The sequence below is a fragment of the Narcine bancroftii genome, chromosome 13 (assembly GCF_036971445.1).
Source record: "Narcine bancroftii isolate sNarBan1 chromosome 13, sNarBan1.hap1, whole genome shotgun sequence".
Taxonomy (NCBI): domain Eukaryota; kingdom Metazoa; phylum Chordata; class Chondrichthyes; order Torpediniformes; family Narcinidae; genus Narcine; species Narcine bancroftii.
In genome coordinates, this window is record NC_091481.1 from 13,015,762 (window position 1) to 13,037,463 (window position 21,702).

At 35.7% G+C, this 21,702-nt stretch overlaps 1 protein-coding gene across 35 annotated transcripts in view; it reads right to left on the reverse strand.

Moving 5' to 3' along the window:
• shank3a (SH3 and multiple ankyrin repeat domains 3a) overlaps positions 1-21,702 on the reverse strand; it is a 651,448-nt gene that overhangs the window by 99,834 nt on the left and 529,912 nt on the right. For all 35 annotated transcript variants that reach the window (XR_011348059.1, XR_011348061.1, XR_011348060.1 and 32 more), the window contains one exon: positions 4,591-4,715. Coding sequence is in view for 32 of the 35 variants with exons in the window: in XM_069908797.1 (XP_069764898.1) it covers positions 4,591-4,715 (125 nt within the window). In the remaining 3 variants the exon portion in view is untranslated. The remainder of the gene's footprint in view (positions 1-4,590; positions 4,716-21,702) is intronic.

The following is a 21,702-nucleotide window of genomic DNA, read 5'->3' on the forward strand; positions in this document are numbered from 1 at the left end:
GTTCTTGGCCAAAAGTTTCTTCTGAATGCCGGTAAATGCCAAGCCACCAACAAATTGATCCCACAGCGCCTCTGTCAATTGCACACCTGAAAACTCGTAAAGCAACGACATTTTCTTGAAATGCGAAACGTACTGCGATATACTTTGACCAGTAGCCTGTAATGTATTATTAAACTTAAATCTCTCAGTCACTGCCAATCTCTTGGGACAATAATGATCTCTTAGCAATGTACACAATTGACCAAAACTCTTATTAGTCGGTTTGTCTGGAAATGCCAAATCTCGCAGTGTTTGGCATGGCTCGTCCCCAACACTACACAGTAAAATGGCTCAATGTTTATATGCACTGCGTTCGGTATCGTTTATGTCCAAAGCAACAAGAAACTGCTCTAGTCTGTTGTAGGAATCCACGTTCCTTTCCTGAGGTTTAAACTGTTCAAAAATCCAAGCTTGCTGCCATTCCATCATTAACTCTGTGTTCGTCCAGTAAACGTATCCAATGTCCGATTAAAATTACAATGTTATATTAGTATGGTTATGAATAAATGGATAAATATGTCTTTTAAAGAGATGGAGTGGAGTTTAGTGTAGGTCACTTCACAAACAGAGTAACGTTTCACAAAAGACAGCTCATTTAAAATTCAAGAGCTTTGTTGAAGCTAGTCATTGAGGTTCCGGTTGGCTTTGCAGAAACAATGAAGAATGCTGATCTATTGTGATTGGGTAATAAAGTCCAGGCTCAGAAGTACTGATAGGATCTCTCAAAGATTGGGTTTGGAACCTTGGGAGAGGTTTTTGGTTTTTGCAAGCAGAGAGAAGAAAAAACAAACAGGATTCTTCTCTGAGAGAGAGAAGTCAGTACTAGAGTAGCAGCTGAGGCTACAAAATGGCAAGCTGGCAGGCTTGCTGAAGGATGGGTTGTGAGTTCTGAGTATAGCCTGTTCAAAACCATTGTAGTCCTTATAAGAGGAAATAGTTGGCTAGTGTTTCTTCTGAAATAAGAGAAATAAAAGGAATTTCTTGGTGACCTGGAAGAAGAGGTTATCATTTGGAAAACCCATGATGGGGCTAGTTTCTTTGGCAAGACACTGAAGTGACTGTTTAAAGGAAATCAGTGTGTGTGTGTGTGTGTGTGTGTGTGTGTGTGTGTGTGTGTGTGTGTGTGTGTGTGTGTGTGTGTGTGTGTGTGTGTGTGTGTGTGTGTGTCTCCAACGAGCAACAAATATCTCTCTGAAACCAACAAGAACCTTCCTGAGCGGTAACCATTTAACTTTAAGCACCAGAGCCTGGTGAAGATGCATAAATGTTCAATTCTGTGCACAGTAAAGAATTGCCTGTTACCAGTAAACTTGGAGAAGTGAGAAGTGAATGATTGGACTGTGAAACAAAGAACTTTCTTGAACATATACACATTATATACACGTGCACTTAGAATTAGAAGGGGGTTGTTAGGTTAAGTTAATAGTAATAAGTTAAAGTTTGATCTTGTTATTATGTTTAAAGGAAATTAAAAGCAACTTTTGTTTAAGTAACCATTGTCTTGGTGAATTTTTATTGCTGTTGGGTTTTGGAGTCCTCTGGGCTCATAACAGTATGCAGTATCGGGCAATCTTCGCATTGGGTGTGGCGCGTTCCATTCCTAATGGCTTTATCTGGTTGTTTCTTTTGCCCAAATAAAATGCACAAACTTGCCTTTTCTTCTCTTCTATACTTCTTCCGCCAGCCAACAGGTGAAACATAATGTGGAGTGGACCATAGCTTCGCAGCATGCCGACACAGTCACAGAGAGAAAGAAAATTGGCACAAAACTCATTCCCACACGCAGCTGCAAACTTCACCTTCCCGTTCAAAAATTCAGTGCAGCAGCATCCATCCTCATCTCATTGCCAGTGTTGAGTATGTTGGATTACAATAACTCACATATTCAATCGTAGGAAAGTTCAAACAGGATGCTTTATTAGATTCTTAACTGTGTGCAGCTTGTAGCCATGGAGGGCCTTCAACACATATGAAAACATTACGTAATGACATTACATACATATATCATTTGCATACATTACAGATACTTGCTCAAAAATCTATGAATCATTAAACATGACCTACCATACACAAACCATGCTAAGTATCCTTAATCAGTCCTTGGCTGCCCAAATACTTGTAAATCCGATCTCTCAGAACACCCTCCAATAATTTACCTACTACTGACATCAGGCTTACAGGCCTACAATTTCATGGTTTACTTTTGGAGCCCTTTTTAAACAACAGAACAACATGAGCTACCTTCCAATCCTCTTGTACTTCACCCATGGCTAAGGAGATTTTAAATATTTCTGCCAGGGCCCTTGCAGTCACCCTCAGGGTCTGAGGGAATATTATGTCAGCCTCTTGTCTAGTACAGAGGGAAACTAACCTCACACTATGGGACAGTGAAACTTCACAATCCTGTCTCTCAATCCAGGACAGTGGGACTTTGGCTTCATACAAGACCAAGAGTCAGTTAGATCTCTTGCAAGAAAAGAAGGGCTTCAGCCACATTGTAGAAAGTAACCAGTGTACACTTCAGAACCATTTAACATCATTATGGATAAAGATAAAAGTCCTCAGGTGAAAATGCTATTTGTGGGAAAGAAAGTAGAACATTATTCATGAGGAACTGGAGAAAGTAGACTGGGGTGGCTGATGTGAAAGTTTGATAGGAATTCAGGACCAAAAGTCTTTGTGAGGATAAAAGATTAGGAAAGCAAAGTTCAGGAACGATAGAAGCCAAGAGATGCTCTAAGTACAGTCAAATGGATAAAGGAAGGATATACAAGGTTTAGGAATCTGAAATTAGACAACATGAGAAATATAAAGGAACCATTATGGTTAGGATTAGTGCAATGCTGTTACAGTTCCTGCGATCAGGACTGGGGTTCGAATCCTATGCTGTAGATAAGAATTTTTTATGTTCTCCCCATGTCTGCCTGCTTTTACCCAGCGGCTCCTGTTTTCTCCCACCTTTTAAAACATACTGGGGGTTATAGGTTAATTCAAGACAATTGTGCAGCACAGGCTCATGGGCCAAAAGGACCTGTTATCATGCTATATGTATAAATTTAAAAACATTTAAAAATGTAAAGAAATTAAGCAGGGAAGAATTTGAACAAGAAATTAGGAGGGCTAAAAAGGACCATGAAATATATTTGATAAATACAATCAAGGAAAATCCGCAGACAGTTTACATGTATATTACAAGAAAAAAGACAGCTAGGGAAAGAAAGGTCTACTCAAGGTCAAAGGAGGGAATTTATGTGTGGATCTGGAGGAAGCAGATGAGCTTATTTTGAATACTTTGCATCAACATTCACTAAGGACAAGGACATGATGGTGAGATTAGGGAATGTTGATAATCTAGGGCATGTTGATATTAAGAAGGAAGACATGTTGGATGTCTTGAAAAATATTATGGTAGGTAAGTCCAAGGATATTAAGAGAAGCAAGGGTGGAATTAGCTTGGGTCTTGACATAAACCTATTTAGCCAAAGGCATTTGCCAGAAAATTGAAGCATGGCCAGTTATTCCTTTGTATAAGAAGGGTAACATAAACAAACTAGGAAATTATAGGCCAGTGAGTCTTGCATAATAAGTGTTAGGAAAATTATTGGAGAAGATTTCCCTTGCATTTTCCAGGGCCCTTGCAAAATTTACTTGCATTTGGAAAAGTGTGGATTAATAAGAGATGGCTTCACACAGAGGAGGTCCTGTCTCACACCTTTACCTTTTAAAGAAAATAGCAAAGATTATTGATGAGAGTAGGTCAGTTGACAGTCTACACAGGCACTGTACCTCATGATGGGCAGTGGTACGTTGGGATCCAAAACTGACTAAATCATAGAAGACAAGTGGTGTTATTCTGTGACCATTGTGATTCCACAATGAACTATGCTTCTGTTGCTTGTAATATATTTTCATAATTAGCAAATGACATGAAAAGGAAGGTTAAGAAGCAGAGGGAATGTTAGGATCTCTAGTTTTGATAGCAAAAGGGAAAACCCAATTAAAATGAGGGATGATCAAGAGGATGGAATTTCAGATATCTTGAATGTTTTTTAGGTTGTAATAAACAGTGGCTCCATAGCTCAGTGGTAGAGGACTGGTCTTGAAAACCAGGGATTGTGAGTTTGTCCCTTGCTGGGGCCTCATTTCTGTGAGGGATGCTGGACAAAGTGGCAACTCTCTGTCTTCCTTACTTCCTTATTATTGTGTGACAATAATAGAACCTTAACCTTTACCCTAGTAGTGGATTTCAGAAGTACTTAATAATGTTTGGAAATTAAGGGATAATACAGCCAGAGTGAATGGGTAGATGGGACGGTATGATATGGGATATGAACAGAGGATATACCCAGAAAACATATGAGGTTACTTGGAGAATGTCCCAATAGCCAGGTTAGCAGAACATTAAAATTGCAACCAAGGCTATCACTAGAAACATAAATATGTTTATCTTAGCTTTCTATACTCAATCTAAAACTTCCCTAGGTAGTGTTAATTTTGATTTAGAATTGTTTTCAATTACTACTTTCCTTTAAGTAAAGAATCCAATATTACCTCAATCAAGAAGTCTCCAGTCCTGAGTCCAGCTTTCCATGCCACTCCCTCCACATCCACCGATTCCAGGTATTGCAAAGCTGGGAATGCTGGCGTGGGAGTGAACTCTTCAATTGGAGTTTCAGCTATAGGGGAAAAAAAACAGTCTCTATGAATTATTCACACTTACCCATTCACTCTTTCATTCTCATTGAGTCTTTCTATAATCAAAATATACATTGAATGTTCAAATTTGAAGTACCTTATGACTCTAGCCTTGATGGTTTAAAGTCAGTGGTGGAAAAACAATGGAACTGAAAATCAGGAACAAAATTAATGGACATTTGGACAATTATGGATTCATAAGTGAAAGTTTATTTGTTGAAGGCAATGAAATTGAAATTTCTAATGATAACACTGGACAACAATTTTTTTCCAAAATGTTTGCTTCCTGAAAAAAATTGGGGATTATGATGTTCAAGCTGAACACAAAGATAATTTCAGATTAGCTATATCATGTAGGAAGTTGGAGAACCCTTAAATTAACTTTTATTGAATTTAACATAATGATGCTGACACATTACGTTAGTTCAACTGACTTAAAAATGTTTTGTTGCTGATTTTCATTTGTACTCAGCATCTGATGTCTCTCATGTCAGTGTCCAGCAACAGTCGGCCAGCACTGATGGATTCAGTGACCCTGATGCCACTTTTCTACAGTTGCAATGTCCTAGTGAAAATTTTCACCATGTTCGCCATTGACTGCACCAAGATCAGCACAAGTCCAAGTACGAATGAATTTTCAATGTCATGTTGAACTTCATTGTTTTTTATGCTTAAAATATAACAGGGAATCACAAAAATAGGTTATACCTAAAAAAAAAAGGTACATGCTAAGAACATTTTAAGGTGATTTATGTCAACAGCAGCCAAAAATCCATAAAATTCACCAAAGTGTTTGGGAAGCAAAATCTTCATTGTCCAGTGTAAAGGTAACTTAGTTGATGTGACACAGATTTTGATAAGGCATTTGATAAAATACCACATGCTAAGCTTTTCAAGTCAAGTTAATCAAATTGAAGGGTTGGGACAAAATCTGCTTTGGGTTAAGACATAGAGTTGTGAATGAATAGCTGTCTATCAAGCCTGGAGGAAGGTATGCAATGGTATAAAAAACAAGATGCTGGAGAAACTCAGTGGGTCAGGTAGCATCTGTTGAGGCAACGAGATGGTAAGCCTTCTGCATCTGCAGTCTCTGTGTCTCCAGGCATGCAGTGGGGTTATCCAAAGTTTAGCACTGGGATTGTAGATTTTCCAGGCACACAGTATATTAACAGCTAGGACCTGGGTGCACCAGCACATTTCAAAACAATAAACAATGCTAAAGATAGTGAAAGATCAAGAGAAAATAGAAAGGCTTCTAGAATGGCAAGCATATGGCAAATTAAATTTAGCTGAGTGAAATTTGATACATTTTAGTATGAAGAATAAAATAAAATAACATGAAACATCAAGGGTATAATTCAAATGTTGCTACAGGGATTCCAATTGTTGGATAAAATTTATGCTTTTGGCATAACTTGAAATTGATAAAATATATTTGTTGGTGTTACAAAAAAAGAGCAGAAGGGGTGTGGCCATGCAAAGGACCTAGGCAGATGTGTTTTGGTTAAAGAGTGCTAAATAGATGGCTAAAACTTGAAAATCAAGATGTTCTTCATCAAAAAGAAGCCAAGGCAACAAAGACTGAGGAAGTTCCTCTTCAACGAGGAATTTCAGATGAAAGTCTGAAAGGGAGTGGTGCAAAAATGGCAACGGGACCGGCAGAACCAGGTATAACTGGGGAGTCGGGTCAAGAGCTGAGCATCATCCTGTAATAAATGGAGAATATGAGGGAGAATTTGAGTAACTGATTCTTAAGTGTTGAAACGGTGATGAGATATGACTGAAAAATGAACAAAATAAAAGAGATCGTTAAAGATGTTATGGAGAGAATAGGTCAAGCAGAAAATGAATTGACGAAAATCCATGAAAAACTTGAGGCTTTGGGAAAAAAAAAGCCAAAGAAGGGGAGTCGGATAAACAAGGACTGCTTGACAAAATTGATCATATGGAGAGCATCAGTTGACAGAACAATATCAAAATTATCGGACTAAAGGAAAGAATTGAGAGAAATTGAGAGATTTTTCAAAAATGGATCCCACAAATGCAGGGAGAAGATAAATTTGGAAAAAAACTACATATCGAAAGAGCTCATTGAACACTTAGACCCAGAAGAGCCGACGACCAGAGACCAAGACCAGTCTACACTACACTAAAAATAACAGTCTGCCCGAGGTTGAAAATGAAAAGGTATTATTTTTTCAAGACTTTAACCAGAGCTTAATTAAACAAATACTATAATTTAAAGATCTGAAAAGTCGATTATGTACTAAAAACTTGAAATATTCAATGATATTCCCTGTGACTTTGAGCTTCGAAGTAGCAGAAGGGAACTGGCGAATTTTCAGGACCAAGAACGATGTGGAAGATGCGAAGTTTGTAAAAAAAGAATGAGGTTGCCAAGGGAGTAGATTGTGAAAATATTTACAATGGAACTAAGTAAAAGTAGTAAAAGCTTTATTTTTTTTAATTTTTGCTCAACTGTCTTGAATTTATTGTTTAAAAGTTAAAGGTATAAAAGTGTTCACAGAGAGCTCAGTAAAAGGGAAAAAAGTCTTGGAAAAGTAGGGTGGATACTCTAGTCTAAGTGGGAGAATGGCGCCTGGAAAGGAGTAACAAAAAAAGATGGCGCTAAAGGGAGGGATTCTTCTTCCTCGAGAGATTCCACGGGCTTTTCTCATGGGCTTTTGGGGTTCTACGTTAACATCATCATCGGGGCAGGGAAGGATCACTTTACTATTTAAAGTTAAAGAGATTTTATTATTAAAAATATTGTTTTAAAGGAAAATATGGATAGAACATTGAAATGAATTAGTTTTAATGTTAATGGAATTAATGGATTGGTGAAGAGAAAATGGGTCTTGGCTTACCTAAAGTAATTAAAGGTAGATATAGTCTTTTTTTCAAGAGACATATCTTACCAAATTGAAACATGCAAAATTAAGAAGAGGATGGGTGGGGCAAGTAACATCGCCTTCATTTGGATCAAAAGCAAGAGGTGTAGTGATTTTAATTAATAAAAATATACCAATAATAATAGAAGAGATATTAACGGATCAAGCTGGAATGGAAATGTAATGGAACATGGTAACATTTATGCAGATTCATGGATGTTAATGAATATTTATACCCCAAACTATGATGATGAATTCTTTATGAAGGATATCTTTTTAAAAACTGCAGGGGGAAGACAAAATATATTTATTTGAGGAGATTTCAATTTTTGTTTAGATACAATATTTGACAATTCAGCAAGAATGACAACAAGGACGAAATCTTCAAAACGACATTATCATTTATGAAGGATTTAAATTTAATTGATATGTGGAGGTGGCTCAACCCCTTAGAAAGAGACTATTCATTCTATTCAAGGGTACATGATTCACATCCAAGGATTGACCTATTTTTAATGTCTGCTCAGTTACAAAGTAGAGTGGTAAAAATGGAGTATTTGGCAAAACTTTTATCAGACCACTTGTTGTTAATGTTAACTATTGCGATAATGGAAAAGCAAGAAAGTATGTATAGATGGTGTCTTAAGGTTACATTACTAAAGAAAATGGATTTTTGTGATCTTATTAAGAGACAGTCATATTTTGTGAAAACAATCTTCCTTCCACTGACAATCATTTTCTAATATGGGATATACTTAAGGTTTACTTGAGGGGAGAAATTATTTCTTATTCTAAAAATCTTAAGAGAGAATTAGAAGGTTTAGAGAAGGATATAACAAAATTAGAAAAGGAATATCAAATATCAAGGATATAGGAAAAGTAAAATATTAGAGAATAAAAAGTTACAATATAATAAAAACATACAGAATGGAAAAAATGATACTAAAAACTAATCAAAAAATATTATGAGCCAGAAGGGGGACAACAAAGTGCTATTTTGGCAGGTAAAAGCAGAGGAGTCATCAGAATGATAAATGCAATAGAAACAGAAACTGATGCTATTACATACAATCAAAAAGAAATAAATAATATGTTTAGACAATACTATATGAAACTATATAGTAGGAGATGAAAATTAAATGGAAGAATTTTTAGAAAATGTTGAAATTCCTAAATTAGAAGAGAGAAAAAGATGACTTAGATGCACTTTTTACAAGGGAAGAAATAGAGAAAGCTCTGGGTACTTTACAAGCCAATAAGTCCCTGGGGGAAGATGATTTCTCTCTTGAGTTCGACAGACAATTTAAAGATTAGTTGATGCCTCTTTTGATGAATGTGTTTGACCAGGAAGTGGAGATCTAAACCGTCCCGGACGCTTTTTAAACTGCTATAATTACAGTGCTACCGAATAAAGGTAGAGATCCATTAAAAACCTCATCATAGGCAGATAACACTTCTGAATGCTGACTATAAAATTATAGCAAAGGCATTAGCTAAAAGATTGGTTGAGTATTTACCAAAATTAATACATACAAATTAGGTAGGATTTGTTATTGAATTGAATTTTATATTTATTTATATAGCACATTTTAATGACAACAGAATGTTTCTTTAAATTGCTGTATACCAATTAATAAAAGAATTGTAGCGGGGTCACCAATTGTAGCGGCTACTACAGTAGAACTACTAAAGTAATACAAACACATGCCAGAGTAGTCAACTCAAGACTGATTTATTCAGAGTTTACAAGCTTCTTTTATATACCACATGTCCCGAGCTCCACGGGACAAGGTGGGACGTCTCTATGGGTTTGCTGCTGATCCACGGGACTGGCAGGTTTAAATTAAGCCTTGTGAGTCTCCCGCGCCTTTCTGCAGGAGACTCAGCAGATCAACTTGCCGTTCCTCAGCACTCACTATCTTTTGCGTGCGGTCCATTAGGTGAGTACCACGTTGGCGAAAGTTCGTGATACTGCACTATGCACCCGCTTGGCCCGCTACCTAGCTGCCACATCATACTCAAAGCACAAAATCAACAAACACAAAAGACTAGACACTGGACAAGAGAGTCATCTCACAGAATAGTAATACGTCGGAGAAACATGCTTTAAGCTGCCTAAAAACACTGGCACGCTGGACTCATCCCCGTACCCTACAAGCCCAAACTATCTAGGCAGGGGTTTAAGCTCCCTAGACAATCTTGACAAAAGTGAGGCCAAGACTTTTTTTAAAATCTGAGGTCAGGGGAATCAATACATATTCAAAGCTTATCATAATTTCCTAAAGATGTGGCAGTTATAATGAGCAGCAGTTAAAGGAAGAAATTCTTCAAATAGTCTAAGTAGATTATTCAATATAATACATAAGGAAAAATCAAGGTTGAATCCAAACATAATTATTTCTTTTAATGCAGAAAAGGCATTTGACCGACTGGAATGGTTTTTCTTATATAAAATGTTGGAAAAATTTGGTGTAGGTAGAAATATATAAATTGGATAAAAGTTCTATCATAAGCCACAAGTTAAAATTATAATTAATAACCAAATGTCATCTATTTTCCCCTTGAGTAGATCGAGTAGACAGGGGTATCTTATAGCCTCTGGTGGAGGCTATAAGAAGAGATCCAGATATTAAGGGCTTCAAAGTTGGACAGGAAGAACACAACATTAGTTTACTTGCTGATGATGTGCTATTATATATGTCTGACCCATCTAAATTACTGATGAGATTGCAAACAATATTAGAAAAATATGGAAGAATACCAGGATATAAAATAAATATGGATAAAAGTGAAATAATGCCATTGCAGAATTTTGATTATGAAAGATATCAAAAGGGCAGTAGATTTAAATGGAAGAAGGATGCAATTAAATATTTAGGAATAATAACAGATAATAATTTACAGAACTTATATATGCTTTAATTATATCCCTCAACTAGAAAAGAGGAGACAATGAAGGAATTTATTTATAAATGGAATGCAAAGTCAATAACAAAAAAACCCATAATCCTATTTTAATAGACATGATTAGGATATGGCAAGAAATAATGAATGTATCGGGAAAAAAGCAGGTATATCACCATTTTGTAAAAATGCACTACTGTCTATGAATCTGGGTAACAAAATATTGAATTCATGATATGACAAAAGAATAACATATGTTGATGATTGTTATATGGAATTTTCTCATGTCTTTTGAACAACTAAGAAATAAGTATGGAGTAGCTAATAGGACATTTTTCTGCTTTCTCCAGATAAGATCACTCTTAAGAGAACGTTGGGGACCAAATATGGCCACCTGAAGTTAGTTAGATGGAACAAATGATTTGGCTGAAGGATAAACCTACATTTATATCTAGGATGTACTTTATGCTCCTAAATGAAAGGTTTCAGAGATTTAGAGTGAGATGGAATCGAATCTATGAGTCGCAATAATGGAAAGATGCCAGTCTGATTGGTGTTTGGATAGTATGACGTCAATTATAAATGCAAAATACAGATTAGTGCAATATAATTTCTTACACCAATTATACCTCACACCACAGAAGTTGCCAAATCAAAATCTGAAATATCAGAAAAGTTTTTTTACATGTGGGATAGAAATAGGAATATTCTTGCATGCTACCTGGTCATGTGTGAAGGTGAGACCTTTCTGGCAGAATATTACTGAAATACAAACAAGGATAATAGGGGTATATTATATATATCTTTTAATTGCTCAAAAGTTAAAAAGAATGATCCTAAAAAACAATCTTTTATCCTAGGTACACCTTTACTACTTTGAATAAAGAATTATTCAAAGTAAAACGAATAAGCTGATTTTGTTTTAACAACATTTTTGGTAGTTGATAGTTCTTAATTCCTCCCTCCCTATGAATTCCATTCCATATTTTTAGTATATGTTTTAAAATTGCTATCTCCATACATATCACCAATTAAAATCGTATCTAAAAGATTCAGGAACAGATTTGAGACTTCCAGAACCAAGTTAATTTGAAGGTATAATAACAGATACATTTATGGTTAAGAAATTTATTACTAATATGTATATAAAGTTACAAGAACCTGTAAGGAAAAAAGATTTATATAAATCAAATTTAAGATGGGAGAGAGATCTAAATATACAAATTCAAGAGGAAATATTGTCAAAATTGTGTTAAGGGAGTGTTACGAATACATTTAATGCTAGATATCAAATGGTTCAATATAATTTTCTTCATCAATTATATTATACTCCACATAAATTAAATAGATTTAACTCTAATTATTCAGATAAGATTTTTTGACGTATCAAGGAAATAGGGACTTTTTTACATTCGGTATGGTCCTGTGAAAAAGTGGAAAGGTTTTGAAACAATTTGCGTGTATTATTAGGGCAAATTATGAAGATAAAGATACAAAAAGATACAAAAATATTTTTTCTTGGGAATATATATGAAAAAGACATAAAACTGAAATTGGATAAATATCAAGAAAAATTTTAAGTATAGCAACGGCAAAGAAATGTGTGGCGATAACATGGAAAACAGAAAATGTGGTATTATTAGGCAGGAATGCAAAATCGTATACCTTTAGAAAAAAATTACATATAGTTTAAGAAATCGAGTTGAAAACTTTTATAAAATTTGGAAACCATATTTGGATTTTATGAATAAAATTCCATCCACCTTATCCACTTCACCTACCGCGCTCAATTAGAAGCTATAAAAATAATCAATGAATAGTATATATGCTAATAATATTATATATGTAGAGTTAGGTGTTATTTTCTTTTTCTTACTTTTCTTCTTTCTTTTGGGGGAAGGGTGTTTGGGGAGAAATATTTTAAAAAATTTGTATCATTGTGTATGACATGATAATTGCTATATTACTGAATTATTCCTTTTTGAATTGAAACAAATGATAAATAAAATTTTCAAAAAAAATATAAAGGGGTGGCCTTCAAGGACAACCTGGAGCTTTATCTTTTGGGCAATTTTATTGAAATATGCAAAAAACTAACTAAATTCCAAATTTCATTTGCTGTGGCAAAAAAATTTATTGCGATTACTTGGAAGTCTGACTCCCCTCTACAGATAGGACGATGGAAGACCAAAGTGAATATTTGTATCCCAATGAAAAAAAAATCACATATAATCTAAAAAATAAATATGATGTATTTATAAAAATATGGTAACCATATCTGGACTACATAGGGGCCCAAATATAAAATGGTTCTATTATTATAAAAATATAAGTGACATCCAAATGAAGATTTTCTTTTTTTAAACCCAATTGTAAGCCCTAATGGTTTTCGGATTTATTCTTGGAAGGGAGGGAGGGAAGGGGTTGTTGTGTTTTGTTTCGTTTTGTAGGAAAAAATAAAGTTATATAAATGTATATTTGTATTTATCTATTTTGAAAATGGAAAATTTTGATATGAATATTTATGGAAAACAAAACTAAAATATAGAAAAATTATGAACAAGACTTCAAATCCAACTATTCATTGCTGAACTGTATCTTTCTCCGTGATTTATATTTTCCTAATTTGTATCTGTAAAATGCCCATCCATGATCAGATCTTTGTGTTCTTTCTTAAAATACTCATTCCCCCTCCCCCCTCCCCACCATCATTCTCCAACTCTAATAATAACAACAGAAAGTGGTGGAAGCACTCAGCAGATCTGGCAGAATCTATGCAAAGAAAAACTAAGTTAATGCTTCAGGTCATGAACTCATCTTGGAAAAAAATCAGTTTTGAGTTGCAGACATGATGACATATTAATGAGAAGATCATAGGGAGTGTTTCTGATCAGGTGCAGTCAAAGTTGTCATGGGGATAAGATGTTGATGAAGTAATGAACATGAGGAAGATTAGAAAGAATGTTATGTAAATTAGAGCAATGAGAGAGAGAGAGAGAGAGAGGTCTGCAGATGTCAACAAACTGAAACAACGTACAGAGCTTCTGGACAAACTCAGCAGGTTAGGCATCATCCATGGAAAGCAATAGCAGGCGATGTTTCAGGCTGAAAACCCTTCATCAGGTATCAACTGCTTCCTGCCAATATGTTGACTGACTATTGCTTTCCATGGATTATTCAATTGTTTCCAAAGCAAATTAAAGGCCCCGCAAGATCCTAATTTGAGTTCCCATTTTGTCTTCAAACCACATTCTTCATCACCTGTACAAATCCTCTGTAAAACCAAATTTATTAAATAACACAGAATTTTTTGATTACAGACAATTTAGGAAACATATCAGATTGAAACAGAGCACATTTGACTTTTTTTAAAACTAATTGAAATAGTGCCTCTCAAATCCATTGGATATTCCACTGTGTGAACACTGCTTATATTTGACATATGCCTTCTTTTTTCTCGATTATACTTTTGATATCCCATGTCAAAGAGGATTCCCTACTCTTGTCAGTCTCACCCTTCACTTTAATATGGACATGCTGGCCCTAAACTCTTCCAATCACACATTTAAAAGCATTCAGGCATCTCTTTATTTGCAAACTGTACTCCCAATCAACTTCTGAGAGTTTAAGTCCAATGGCATTGAAATTACTTTCCGTCAATTTAGAACTTTAATTTCAGGGCAGTCTTACCTCTTTCCACAATAATCTTGAAACAAATTATGGCCACTGTTCCAAAGTGTTCCCCCATTGACACTGTGACAGATTTGTGTTAATATTTATCTTTAAAGTTAAAATCTTATATATATTATTAGCAATGCTTTTTTTGGGTGGACAGAAGCAAATTTACAAACACCACAGACACATACACAGAAACTACTTTGAAAGTTGAAATATCTGTTAAGCTATTGTTCTGCTGGAAGCTTGTTTGCTTAAAAAGACTGCTAATTCAAAACTGTAAACAGTCATAAAAGTCTTATGACTGTTCTCCATTGTAGGGGCTCACCAGAGGGTTAATAAAACTGGCTCGGCAGGTTCCAAGTGATGTCATGATGTCACAATGCAATGACATCATTTGGAATGTGTGGGGTTTGGGGCGTGGCAAGATGGCGTAGGGAACAGACGTGCCTTCCAGACCTCTCCTGACTCTGATTTATTGTTTTGTCTTTAAGTGCCCGTTAAAGTTTTTTTAAAAGTTTATAAATAATAAGAGGTGTTGGATTAGTGCCTAATGGTTTATATGCAAAAAAAAAGGTAAAAGAAAATATCAACAGACTGTTAAAAAACTACATTTTCCGAAATTGTCTGAGCCTACTTGTTTACAAGAAGCCAGGTCTCAACGTAGAATGGATCCAGAGGAGGACGTGCAGAGTTCAGCACTGAAGCTTCGTTTTAAGCCGGTGAGGCTCTCTGAAGGTCACACTCAACAGCTTTCAGAACAAGGGGTTGGACGGGTGCCACTGTTTCGCATGGTGGCCACTGCAGGTGTTGTTGCTGAGGCTTTGACAGTTGAATCAGCTGGGGCTCCACCAGCTGGAGAGTTAAAGAGTTGTCATTCGACTGCTACAGTGGAGGCGCTGCAAAATGCATCTTCAATTACAACGGTTTTTCCAGACATCGATTCAGTGAAGATGATTAAAGAGATTTGGCTTAAAGATAACCCTGATCTTGTCTCCTGGCATTGCTGGGGGGACTTTGAGAGGGATTTTTATACGAAGTCAAACTGCTAGAAAAGATACTAAATTAAGGGAAGGGACAGAAGATCCCTTGGTCTCTAAGGAACAGCAAGACCCCATTATGCCTGAATCTACTTCTGTTGAAATGTCTGTTAAGGATCTTGAAGATAAGATATATTCTGTATCGAGTCACTTAGCTAATTTTGTGAACCTGTTTATTTCCAAGATTAATGCGATGGCAGAAGTCATTAATGGAGCTTTTAAGCTTGAAACCATTGAAAGATTTGAAATGTGTGATCAAGGTTTAGTCGATGCACAGGATCAACTGCAAGATGAAAATAGAATAATTGAAACATTGCAGATCCAAAATAAAAATTTAGTAAAAAAGGTTGATTATTTGGAGAATCAATCTAGACGGAACAACGTGAAAATTGTTGGTTTGCCAGAAGGCATAGAAGGACCAGATCCAAGAAAATTTTTTACTGAATGGATTCCACGAGTGTTAGGACAGGATAAATTCCCTGAAGGTTTAATATTGGAACGTGCTTATAGAGTTTTAAGAAGAAAATCTTTTTCAGGACAGAATCCAAGATCTGTTTTGATCCGTTGTTTAAACTATTGTGACAGAGAGACAATTTTATGTACGGCCATTAGAAATGCCCAGCAAAATAGATCTCCTTTGATGGTTCAGAATAATCCTGTTTTCTTCTATCAAGATTTGAGTCAAGAAATTATGTTTCAACGACGCGAATTTAATTCTGTGAAAGAACGGTTGTGGAAAAAAAGACATAAGGGAACATTCAGGTATTCTGCAGTACTGAAGGTTTTTTTAGGATGGAAATTAGCCAAAGTTCTTTGACAATCCTAAAGAGGTTATGGACTTTGCTCAGTCTCTACCAATCATGCAGTTTCAGGAATGATGTAGTCCTTCAAGGTCTCCAAAGAGAGTAGAGATGTAGGGTGGGATCCAGTTTTTTTAAAAGAAATGGAAGCAATGGTGACCGAAGTGGTAACGTTGATTTAAAAAAATAAATCTTTTATCTTTTTTTTGAGAAGAGTTTAAATAGTTTAAATAATGATGATAGTTTAATGAAATGGGAGTTGGGAGAGGGAACTGGGTGGGCACTAGTTTCCAGAAGTCATCAGCTACCTGTGAGTTATCTCACACCCAATATTTTGGGGGAGTTACCGCTTTGGGCGGTTTAAACAGGAGGAGGTAGTTGTGACCTCCGACCTGTTTTTTTTTTCTTTTTAATTTTAAGAAGTGAAGGTTTTTTTATTATTATTTTTTAAAAATAAATAACTTTTTTTAACTCTTTTTGTTTTCTGATTGTAATTGAGAGGGAATTAGGAGGTTTTTTTTCTCTCTTTTTTTTTCTCTTTTTTTGGGGGGGGTTTTCTCTTTTTTCTTTCTTTTTTAAGAGGATGATGTCACAGAATAAGTAAAAAATTGAGGATGTTGAATTAGATGAAGAAGAAGATGAGAAGAAAGGTGATAAGAAGAAAAAGAAGAAAATTAAGTACAAATACATTGAGGGAGAAGAGTTTAATAAAATTAAGTTAATTTCGATAGAGAATTTTGAAGATGTTATAAATGAAGAATATGGAGAATTTTATAAGAGTTTGAACTTTTTTCTTTTTTTATATAAGGGGAGGGGAAGGGAATAAAAAGTTTATCTGATTGTTTTTCTAAGGGATGTTTTTGTTCTCTTGATGAATTATAAAGGAAACTTGGTATTAATGGAAATTCTGTATTTATGTATTATTAATTATGATTTTTTTCAATAACAGATATGTGGTTGATATGATTTTAATATTTGAACTTAGTTTTAAAGTGGATTTCATTTGTTAAATACATGTATTATGTTTGATTTAAATATATGTTTAAGGGTATTATTTTAGTATTGATTTTTTTTGTTGTTAGTAATTTTTTTTGTTGTTAAGTTTTATCCTTTTTTTGTAAGTGGGGTTTTTTCTATTTTATTTACAATATTGTTAATTAATTCTTCACTCTTTATTTTGGGGGGAGGGTTAGACTAATTTTAAATTAGATGATTAATGTTGTGTTATAATTATTGGGGGGGTTAATTTGTGTAGTTTAATGATGTAGTATTCTAATTTTTATTATCTTATTTTTTATTATTTCTTTAAATGTAATTTTTATTTTATTCATGTCATAAAATTTTAAATAAAGTTTAAAAAAAAAGGAATGTGTGGGGTTTTAAAAAGCTGCATGTGACTGTTTGAGTGCATGTGACTACTTTGACTTGACTACGTCCGATCATTTTCTCATTCTTCATCTTGCACTGTGATATAATTGCTACATTGGTGACCCCACTGTGATTTGAACACCACCCGAGTTGGTTTATGGAGCCCCGCTTATTGTACCTGGGGAAGTTCATGCCTGCAACACACAGACAGGAGGTGCCACTGACTGAAGATTAGCCCCAGTTCCCACATCGAGACATGGAACAATGACACCCTTCATCCCAAAGGAACTCCAGGACTGTGATTTTGTGTTTGGGCATGAGATGCAAATGGGTCAGCCTTACAGAGGTCGTATGAGGGCCCTTCAGAGTGCTACAAAACAATCGTACAACTTGTGTACTGGATATTGGGGGGCATCCAGAGACATTTATGATTGACCGACTAAAACCCACTCATCTCAACCTTGATTGGCTATTGCCACAAACCCCCAATGCAAAGGGGCGGATGATCACCCAAGAGCGGTGGATAGAGCTTCCTGTTGTTGGTTCTGGGGGTGGGGAGGGATATAGCGTAATTGAACCAGCTTGGGAGGTTCTGAGTGATGCCATGATGTCACAATACGATGATGTTATTTGGAACGCCGAAATGCGGAGGGTTTTAAAAAGCTGCGTGACTGTTTGAGTAAACAACTTTTACTGAACTTCAACTTGACCATTTTGCACTGCGACATAGTTGCTACACCATTGAGAACTCAAAACAATGAATGTTTGCTGGAGAAAATAGCTGTGTACGAAAGAAAGCCATTTGCTGGTTGAGCTGTGTAGACGGATCGGAGTCTGATCCACTCAAACTTCTGGAAGTTTATATATATATATATATATATATATATATACTTTTAGCATATAGATGTGAAGTAACTTCAAAAGGCCATCTTCCATGATTCGTGCTTTTGGAATAATGAAACAGAATCAGTGATGAGGTCATGTCACATGATTAGATATTTTGAGAGAAGATATTACTGGAAACAGGAACATGTTGAAATCAGAAGTTGGCCATCATATAAGTAAGACAGGATTGAAGATACAGTAACCAGAAAAGGCATTTGTTACATGTTACTCCTGGTCAAATGAAAATAAAGAATAAGTGGCTTTTGAATGAGGAAGACCACTTCTGACTGTCTCTTTAAGATAATGAGAGCAGTCTTGTTGTGTCCATGGAAATAGTCAATTTGATTAAGAAGGCATTTGAAACATAACCATTTTTAAATGGTTACTTCATGTAGCCCTTGCCTTGGTTTGTGAAATCATTGTGGAATGGTCACTTCACTGTCATTTTGAAAAGAGGACAGTTGTTCATGTGAAACTCAGATTCCAAAGCCTCCATGCAAAAGAGGGAGATCTGTGGAAAATCATTTGTATGAAGAAACATTTCTCTGAAAGCAACTTATTTCAAGAAATTTTCCGAGCTTTAAGAGTTCTAATGACTTGATATTTCCAAATATTCACAATTGCTTTTGAGCAACAATTTAAAGAAATCTCATGCCTCACACTAACTCCATAATTGCTTTTGAACAGTAGTAAAGACTTTGAGTTTCAACACAAAAGATTCCTGAGACTGAACTTTAAAATCATCTCTTCAGATTACATACGCACATAGTGGGGTTAAGAGTTAAGTAAGAAGTGTTATGTTATTAATAATTAATAATAAAAATGATCGCTAAGGAAAATACCATTGTCATGTTATATTACCATTGCTGCTGGTTTAGTATGTTACAACACATCAACCTAGTCTCCTTTCCTAAGGTGAAGTTGAGTGCAGTCCCTTATCTAATGGAGCCATCTGCTTATTGCTTCAGAAAACTTTCAAGAGCACACTTAATAAATTTTGCTCCATATAATCCTTTATCACTAAGGCTATTACAACCCTATTATTCCAACACTAATTTGCCATTTTCCCACCGATCTGCTTCCCTAATTCCTCCTGACAATTCAGGAACATACAGTATAATTCTATCAAATATTTCTAAGTCCCACTCATATGGACTTGTTGGGATATTCCTCTTGGGATAACTGATATCTGCTCTAGTTCTGCCACCATGTTATTCCTAATCAATAGCGTAGCACCCTCTCATCTGATACCTGTCCTCTCATCTGATACCTGTCATGCCAAAGGCATCAATAACCCTGAACACTGAAATGCCAGCCTGCACATCCCCCAAACATGTTTCTGTAGTTGCTCAATCCTCTCAGTTCAACTGTCCTTTACTATGAGACTTCTTGCATTAAAATGCTGCTTAGCTTTTCAGACTTTCTATGTTCCCTGTCCTACCCCTGACTGGCCTGCCTTCTGAATACTTGCTTTAACCTCTATATTTACTTTAACTTTCTCACTTTGCCACACCACAATAATTTCAATTAAGGCCTCCTAAGTGGCAGTAGCAAATCTCCCTTCAGTTCCTTTGATGCCCCTAGAACACCTATGAAAAGAATTGCAAGAAGTAGAAGCACCCAGAGAAAACCCATATAGTCATAGGGAGAATATGCAAACCCTACACAGATAGCACCCAAAGCCAGAATCAGGATATGGAGCCAGAACACAGCAGCAATATCCAGTAAATAACTGGTCTGCTATGAATTTGAGCTTCTCCAACCTTTACCTTTTACATATTGGACTTGTCTTACATTCACTCTTTTTTTAAACTAGATACTGTATTCAACTTTGATATAAGCTTCCTAACATCTCTCACCATTAGGAGGTTCACTTATTCCACCTCCATAATATGACTTGTATCCTTTCAGCTTTTGTGCTACAATTACTACAAGATTTGACTATCCTACTGCTGTCCTGGATGAGAATCTTGCATCCAGCATAATTCTTAAATCACCAAACTCAAGTACCCAAATTCTAACTGTTAACCATCACATGCTGATTGACATAGGCTAACAATATGATAATGCTTCAATTTAAAATTCTTATCCATGTTTACAGATCTCTGCACGGTCTTCACACCTGCTTAATTCTAAGGCTGTGTTCACGCTGAAAAATGTCAGAATTTGTCCCATAATTAAATACGAAAGTATTGCTTGTGAGGAAAAACATATTTTCTTTTGTGGTTATTTAGCAAAAAATTGGACAAAAGCATTTTCCAAAGCTCCAAAATATGAGCTCTTCCATGCCTTTTATTTTGTACATCACTGATTTTAATAATTTCATTAATGACATAGTCATTTTAGCTCCTGAGGCAAAAAACCTCCCAATATTCCTTCCTAAATTGTAATTCTAATTCCATGACCTTTTAATATGCTCCTATAGCTTACTATTTTGTCTATTTCAAAATACTTTTATGTGGCTCAACTGCTCTGAACTGCTGGCCATTTTACTACCTCAAATATAAAAATCTATAAATGCACAATATCATTGTTAATAGATACAGAATAACGCTTACAATTTTTTGTTATGAACTCGAGAATTCATTTAAGTTTTTGATTGTCTGAATGTGAAATGGAATGTCTCTGGACCCTTTCCTTTCTACCAGCATTCTATGTCAATAGAAACCGAAAACCTTTCTAATTCTCTCCAAAATGTGCACTTTCTGTGAATAGGGAACAGTCATGTGACCTCTCCAATTTCAGCCATTCAAAAGGAAAAAAAAAGGAATTTCTTGCCTTTCACCAGCTGACGGTGTTACCTTTCCCACTGACTCTGTAACTTATCGAGGAGTAGCTGGTAAACTGTGTTCTTGTTCTCCAGAATAATTTTCTCAGCTGAAGTGAATCTAAGTCAGGGCCAATCAAGTTGGCTGAGGGTCAAGCTGATGATTTCAAGTCTGACTAATACTTGAATTTTGCAGTGAGCTCAGCCTCTGTCTGAAGTTCTGCAGCTTTTTTCCTTTTTTGGTACATTATTCAGCTCATGTTACTGATCTGTGGCTGCAGGCCCAGAGAAGTTACTGAATACGATACAAGTTCTTCTCAACACAAAAGTTGCAAATGTTGGAATCTTGAGCAAACATTGGGGGCCAGTTAGAGCAGCGGTTAGCACAACACTGTTACAGTGCTAGCGATTGGGACCAGGGTTCGAATCCCATGATATCTGAAAGGAGTTTGTATGTTCTTCCTGTGTCTGCATGGGTTTCCTCCAGGCACTCCGGTTTACTCCCACCCTTCAAAACATATTGGGGTTGTAGGTCAATTGGGTATAATTGGACGGCATGTCCTCATGGACTGAAAGGACCTGTTACTGTGCTGTATGTCTAAATTTAAAATTTAAAGAATTGCTGGAGCAACTCAGCA